General features: G+C 44.4%; 1 protein-coding gene across 1 annotated transcript in view; it reads left to right on the top strand.

Annotated features, from left to right (window-relative positions):
• B4GALT3 (beta-1,4-galactosyltransferase 3) overlaps positions 1-4946 on the top strand; it is a 43115-nt gene extending 38169 nt beyond the window's left edge. Inside the window, exon 7 of the mRNA XM_082275605.1 lies at positions 4105-4946. Within this exon, the coding sequence (XP_082131731.1) occupies positions 4105-4648 (544 nt within the window). The 3' untranslated portion in view covers positions 4649-4946. The remainder of the gene's footprint in view (positions 1-4104) is intronic.
• The last annotated feature ends 3131 nt before the right edge of the window (positions 4947-8077 follow it).

Raw genomic sequence — 8077 nt, 5'->3', positions numbered from 1 at the left:
CCAGTCTGAGTATGCGCTGTTTATTACCACCCTTTGGACACGCCCCTTTAACCAATTTTGTATCCAAGAGCAAACCCTGCTGTCGATACCTGCAGACCTTATTTTATAAATTAAGCGCTTGTGTGGAACTGTATCAAAGCCTTAGCGAAATCCAGGTACACCACATCCACTGGTCTGCCCCTATCTAGCTCACCTACTCATAGAATGTTAACAGATTGGTTTGACAAGAACGCCCATTTGTAAACCCGTGCTGATTACTGCTGATGATGTTGTTGTCTTATGCAAACTCTACAATATAGTCCCTTATCATCCCCTCCAGAAGTTTACATACTATCGATGTCAGACTGACAGGCCTATAATTTCCCGGGATATGCCTCTGCCCTTTTTTTGAATATTGGTACCATGTTAACTTTCTTCCAATCCCCTGGTACATTTCCTATCCTAATACTGTCAGCAAAGATCAGGAACAGTGGTCTAGATATAGTTTTACTAAGTTCTTTGAGCACTCTCGGATGTACGCCATCCGGGCCTGGTGATTTGTTTGTGTTAATTTTATCCAGCCTTTCCCTGATTTCACCCTCTGTTAGCCATAGCGGCAAGGCCTGTGTATTACTACTAACCATATAGTCATGGTCAGTGTACCCCATACAGTCATGGTCAGTGTACCCCTCCTTTTCCTGTGTAAACACTGAGGAGAAGAAAGCATTAAGCACAGTTGTTTTTTCAGTGTCCTCTGTAACCATCCTCCCATCATCGCTAATTATGTGTGCAATGTGCTCTGCCCTAGCTTTTATTGCTGTTGATATATTTAAAGAATTTCTTTGGGTTCTTTTTACTATCCTCCGCTATTTGTCTCTTGAAGTTGATTTGTGTGTGTGTGTGTGTGTGTGTGTGTGTGTGTATATATACAGTGCCTTGCGAAAGTATTTGGCCCCCTTGAACTTTGCGACCTTTTGCCACATTTCAGGCTTCAAACATAAAGACATAAAACTGTAATTTTTTGTGAAGAATCAACAACAAGTGGGACACAATCATGAAGTGGAACGAAATTTATTGGATATTTTAAACTTTGTTAACAAATAAAAAACAGAAAAATTGGGCGTGCAAAATTATTCAGCCCCTTTTACTTTCAGTGCAGCAAACTCTCTCCAGAAGTTCAGTGAGGATCTCTGAATGATCCAATGTTGACCTAAATGAATAATGATGATAAATAGAATTCACCTGTGTGTAATCAAGTCTCCGTATAAATGCACCTGCACTGTGATAGTCTCAGAAGTCCGTTTAAAGTGTAGAGAGCATCATGAAGAACAAGGAACAAACCAGGCAGGTCCGAGATACTGTTGTGGAGAAGTTTAAAGCCGGATTTGGATACAAAAAGATTTCCCAAGCTTTAAACATCCCAAGGAGCACTGTGCAAGCGATAATATTGAAATGGAAGGAGTATCAGACCACTGCAAATCTACGAAGACCTGGCCGTCCCTCTAAACTTTCAGCTCATACAAGGAGAAGACTGATCAGAGATGCAGCCAAGAGGCCCATGATCACTCTGGATGAACTGCAGAGATCTACAGCTGAGGTGGGAGACTCTGTCCATAGGACAACAATCAGTCGTATACTGCACAAATCTGGCCTTTATGGAAGAGTGGCAAGAAGAAAGCCATTTCTTAAAGATATCCATAAAAAGTGTTGTTTAAAGTTTGCCACAAGCCACCTGGGAGACACCAAACATGTGGAAGAAGTTGCTCTGCTCAGATGAAACCAAAATCAAACTTTCTGGCAACAATGCAAAACGTTATGTTTGGCTTAAAAGCAACACAGCTCATCACCCTGAACACACCATCCCCACTGTCATACATGGTGGTGGCAGCATCATGGTTTGGGCCTGCTTTTCTTCAGCAGGGACAGGGAAGATGGTTAAAATTGATGGGAAGATGGATGGAGCCAAATACAGGACCATTCTGGAAGAAAACCTGATGGAGTCTGCAAAAGACCTGAGACTGGGACGGAGATTTGTCTTCCAACAAGACAATGATCCAAAACATAAAGCAAAATCTACAATGGAATGGTTCACAAATAAACATATCCAGGTGTTAGAATGGCCAAGTCAAAGTCCAGACCTGAATCCAATCGAGAATCTGTGGAAAAAACTGAAAACTGCTGTTCACAAACGCTCTCCATCCAACCTCACTGAGCTCGAGCTGTTTTGCAAGGAGGAATGGGCAAAAATTTCAGTCTCTCGATGTGCAAAACTGATAGAGACATACCCCAAGCGACTTACAGCTGTAATCGCAGCAAAAGGGGGCGCTACAAAGTATTAACTTAAGGGGGCTGAATAATTTTGCACGCCCAATTTTTCAGTTTTTTTATTTGTTAAAAAAGTTTGAAATATCCAATAAATTTTGCTCCACTTCATGATTGTGTCCCACTTGTTGTTGATTCTTCACAAAAAATTAGTTTTATATATTTATGTTTTGAAGCCTGAAATGTAGCAAAAGGTCGAAAAGTTCAAGGGGGCCGAATACTTTCGCAAGGCACTGTGTGTGTGTGTGTGTATATATATATATATATATATATATATATATATATATATATAGGGTTGAACTGGATGGACTTGTCTTTTTTTATACTAATTATTTTAAATAATACCCTATAATATAGTGGCAGTCACTAATGTGTGTGTATATGTGTATATAACAGTATATAAAAAAACATTTGTAGGTTGCCACCGTATGAGTAAGTAATTATAATAATGATAAAGTCCAATCCATCTGACCAGCCCAGAGGATTATGGGGTGTGAAAAAGAAGGTTGCAGATCTGGTAATACAGGGGATTGGAGAATTCTGGGTAATCTGTCCCTACCAGGAGCCATAAATACGCGGTAAGTGAGAGGTGGCAGACAACCGGATATTTCCGCATACATTTTAGAGGATTATTCAGTGGCGCCACGCTGGGATGAAGTCTGCTTGTTTAATGAGTGTACTTTACACTGAGAATTGTGTGCTCCAATTATTATTCTAAACTGTACAATGGTGACACCTGCAGGTTATAAAAGGGAACTACAGTGTCTGAAAAATTAAAGTGATTTTTTTGCTTAATTGACTCGAATGTCCCCTCATAGTCACACACTATTATTATACATTTATATAGCTCTGACATATACCGCAGTGCTGTACAGAAATCACTGAGCCAATCACATCAGTCTCTGTACCAGAGGAGCTTACACTCTAATGTCCCCTCCCCCACAGTCACATCAGTCTCTGTACCAGAGGAGCTTACACTCTAATGTCCCCTCCCCCACAGTCACATCAGTCTCTGTACCAGAGGAGCTTACAATCTAATGTCCCCTCCCCCACAGGCACATCAGTCTCTGTACCAGAGGAGCTTACACTCTCATGTCCCCTCCTGCAAAGTCACATCAGTCTCTGTACCAGAGGAGCTTACACTCTCATGTCCCCTCCCCCACAGTCACATCAGTCTCTGTACCAGAGGAGCTTACAATCTAATGTCCCCTCCCCCACAGGCACATCAGTCTCTGTACCAGAGGAGCTTACACTCTCATGTCCCCTCCTCCACAGTCACATCAGTCTCTGTACGAGAGGAGCTTACGCTCTAATTTCCCCTCTCCCACAGTCACATCAGTCTCTGTACCAGAGGAGCTTACCTTCTAATGTCCCCTCCCCCACAGTTACATCAGTCTCTGCACCATAGGAGCTTACACTCTTATGTCCCCTCCCCCACCGTCACATCTGTCTCTGTACCAGAGGAGCTCACATTCTAATGTCCCCTCCCCCACAGTCACATCAGTCTCTGTACCAGAGGAGCTCACATTCTAATGTCCCCTCCCCCACAGTCACATCAGTCTCTGCACCAGAGGAGCTTACATTCTAATGTCCCCTCCCCCACAGTCACATCAGTCTCTGTACAAGAGGAGCTTACACTCTAATGTCCCCTCCCCCACAGTCACATCAGTCTCTGTACAAGAGGAGCTTACACTGTAATGTCCCCTCCCCCACACACACTACTATATACAGCTTTTCGGAGGTCCTAATGGGGTTATATGCGATAGGTTAATCGTCTGACTTCTGCCACCGTTTGTCCCGCAGGTTCGATCTGCTCATCCGAACCCAGCGGATGTGGACTCAGGATGGAATGAATTCTCTAAGCTACACACTGCTGTCTAAAGACCTGGAGCCCCTCTACACCAACATCACCGCGGACATCGGCATGGACCCCAGGTCCCAGAAGCCACTGCGAATGCGCGGTCCCACTCCTCCGCCATCTCAGCCGCACAGCAACGTGACAACCAACGGGTCCACTAGAGGGAAACTCACCGTGGTTGTCCAGTCATCCCTTAACGCCTCCATAGCTCTGGACAACAGCAATAAGGTAACGTCGGCCATTGTAAACGATCCAAAAAGACTAAAGCGGGAGGACAAGGAACCCGCGGACACGGTAGGTCCAAGCAAAAAAGAGCAGGAGGTTCATGATGCCGAAAGTCCCATCATCTCACATCCACCACAAGAGGCCCCTAAAATGAGAAGGCCCCAGAGCCTCAAACTGGAGCCACAGAAAGCCGAGAACCAAACGTCTCGAAGTCGGCCTCCGACGCTCCAGAGGCAAGCCAAGAAGAACCCAACCTTGCTTTGAGAATGGTTTACTACTGGTTGCTGGCAACTTGAGTGAAGACCAGCTGGATGATGCTTCTTTGTCTTGGCGTGGATAGGTTAAAGCCAAGGGATTAGAGACCACCTTTTTTTTCCAGTGTCTTCAAGAAGCGTCCGGTCTTAGGAACCGGTGCTGTCAGAACGACGGCAGGACTTGGTTCAAGGTCTGATATTTCTTTCTCTTTTTACGGGACTTGGAGACCTTCTCATAGAGTCCCATTGTGTTTCAGAGCCTTGAGCATGCAAGAAAGCTGGTTAGATAGGTCTTCTGATGGGCTGAAGCTCCTCTTGCCGAAGAGAAGACCACAGAATCCGTATCTGTCCAAGGAAATTTCAGGTTTCACTGTGAAAACGGCCAATGACTGAACCCGCTGCCTTGTTAACGCCGCCCTGCAGACCCCAGGTGGTACTGCCTCCTAAACAGTAGGGGGCGGTGTTGTAAATACAATTAAAGGGAACCTGTTGGGGCAGAAATGTGGAAGCTGACATGTCTATTGTGGTGGGGCTTCGGGTGCCTTACCTGAGTCGGAAGATTGGATTTGAATTGTTTTTTGTTGAAATTGGCAGTTCTCCAAGATATTTATTGGATGGGTACGCATTTTTAGACCAATCATTTTATATAAAAACACTTTTATTGAACATCTGAAAACATTGATGGTTATACTTTTGTGCTTTATTTTTTTCTTATAACCATAAAAAAATTGTTTTTTCCCCTGATGAAGTAAACTAAACATTACAAAACGCGTTGGGCATAACCCAGCTACTCATTGAGTTCTCTAAGAATGTTGGAAGCCATGACCAGTTCTTGAGTGAGCCATGACCAGGTCTTGAGTGAGCCATGACCAGGTCTTGAGTGAGCCATGACCAGTTCTTGAGGGAGCCATGGCCAGGTCTTGAGTGAGCCATGGCCAGGTCTTGAGTGAGCCATGACCAGTTCTTGAGTGAGCCATGGCCAGTTCTTGAGTGAGCCATGGCCAGTTCTTGAGTGAGCCATGGCCAGGTCTTGAGTGAGCCATGGCCAGGTCTTGAGTGAGCCATGGCCAGGTCTTGAGTGAGCCATGGCCAGGTCTTGAGTGAGCCATGGCCAGGTCTTGAGTGAGCCATGGCCAGGTCTTGAGTGAGCCATGGCCAGGTCTTGAGTGAGCCATGGCCAGGTCTTGAGTGAGCCATGGCCAGGTCTTGAGTGAGCCATGGCCAGGTCTTGAGGGTGCCATGGCCAGGTCTTGAGGGTGCCATGGCCAGGTCTTGAGGGTGCCATGGCCAGGTCTTGAGGGTGCCATGGCCAGGTCTTGAGGGTGCCATGGCCAGGTCTTGATGGAAGTAAACCAATTGTTTTATTGATACGTTTTCTATTTGTATAACCATAGATGATTTTCACCTGATGGAAAACTAAGATTTACGAAACACGTTGAGCATAACCCAGCTACTCATTGAGTTAACTAATAATTTCGCAGGAAACCACGACTAGGTCTTGACGGAAGTAAACCAATAATTTTATCGATTTTACTTTTTCCTTTTGCTTGTATAACCATCAATGGTTTTAGATGTTCAAAAAAAAACCCCCAAAAAAAACATTGGGGTTTTTATATAAATTATTTCTCTATATGGCGTACCTCATTAAAGCGCTGTGGGCGTTGGCTTCTGTACATTATGTAATATAAGGGATGAAGGTGCAACATCCTATGCATCAGACTGTATTATTTGTATTGTATGTTTGAATATTCAACGCATTTTGGGGAGTTTTTAAAAAAAAAAACCTTCATTGGTTTGAATGCTCGACGCGTTTCAGAGGTTCTTGACGACAACCTTTTATGAGCGCTTGTTAAAAAGGAAATGAGGACGATCTATGTATCCTGCTATTGGGATCAGGTTAGAATTGTAGAGCCCACTGGGGGCCTAACCTGGCCACAATTGGATGATACTTTGTCCCCAGTTTGAATATGCGCGTTTGGGGGTTCTATAGGTCAACCTTCATGAGTGCTTGTGAAAAGTAACAGAGGATGATCTTTGTATCCTGCAATTGGGATCAGATTCGAATTGTTGAGCCTGCTCGGGTCTAACCTGACCCCAATTGCAGGATACTTAGTCCCCAGTATGAATACTCAACGCGTTTCAGGGGTTCTATACGTCAACCTTTCATTTAGATATCCTGAAATTGGGTTTAGGGTAGAATGGTAGAGCCTGCTCAGGTCTAATCTGACCCCAATTGCCAGATACTTTAGTTTATTTTTCGCAAGCGCTGACAAAGGGGGGGGGGGCATCTTCTGCAATCTGCCGAAACGCGTCGGTTATTCAAACATTTATGAAGTATAACATTTGCTTGGTGCTGTATCTTCCTGCCTCCATGTCTTATTAAAAACCATCAGCTTAGATGGTCAATGGATGACCTCCTTCAAAACAAATCGGCAACTTCCACATTTCTATCCCGAGGGGTTCCCTCTTCGGAGGTGTATATAAAGTGTAGACATATTTATATATATTTTAAAAACAAAGTGTAATTTAATTGCTCCGTGCTGTGCGCTGGGTGTGTCTTTCTCAGGCTGCTACGTCTTTTAAAAAAGGTGAAGGAAAAAAAAAAGAAAAATTTCGCCAAAATTTTTTCGTGTGGTGCAGGTTTTGGAAAAAAAAAAACTGACAAAAAAAAAAAAACTTTGAGAATGTGAGTGAGCAAGACGACAGTATTTCACATTTCCCATAACTCCCAGTGTTCCCAGTATATCCATCGCTGTGACCGGATAACTGCCTCTGTGTGCGCCCCTCCCCCTCCTTCCTTTTATTTATTGGTGAATCTTCACACAAAACACTGGAATGGACTTTAATATTTCATTGATGAAAGATTGGAACAAACCGGACTTTGGGGGTTTTTGTTTGTTTTATTTTTTTTTTCTTAACAAGGAACAAGTGGGGACCCCCCAGGCGGGTTCTGTGATGGTGCAAATTTACACGGTGCCCCTCCCCCCTCAGGGCCTCCACATTACTTCATTAAATTATAACATTTAACACGGCTCCGAGTTTTATTTCTGTCAGTTTATTGTGTGAAACTTTTATTTTTTATTCCAGCCTAAAATTAACTGGTCCTAAAACTGCCCCCCTCTCTAACTGGTCCTAAAACTGACCCCCCCCTCTAACTGGTCCTAAAACTGCCCCCCCCCCCCTCTAACTGGTCCTAAAACTGACCCCCCCCTCTAACTGGTCCTAAAACTGACCCCCCCCTCTAACTGGTCCTAAAACTGACCCCCCCCTCTAACTGGTCCTAAAACTGCCCCCCTTCTAACTGGTCCTAAAACTGCCCCCCCCCCTTCTAACTGGTCCTAAAACTGCCCCCCCCTTCTAACTGGTCCTAAAACTGCCCCCCCCCCTTCTAACTGGTCCTAAAACTGCCCCCCCCCCTTCTAACTGGTCCTAAAACTGC

The sequence above is a fragment of the Pelophylax lessonae genome (assembly GCF_965119305.1).
Source record: "Pelophylax lessonae genome assembly, chromosome: 13".
Lineage (NCBI taxonomy): Eukaryota > Metazoa > Chordata > Amphibia > Anura > Ranidae > Pelophylax > Pelophylax lessonae.
This window is presented reverse-complemented; position numbering and strand designations above follow the sequence as displayed.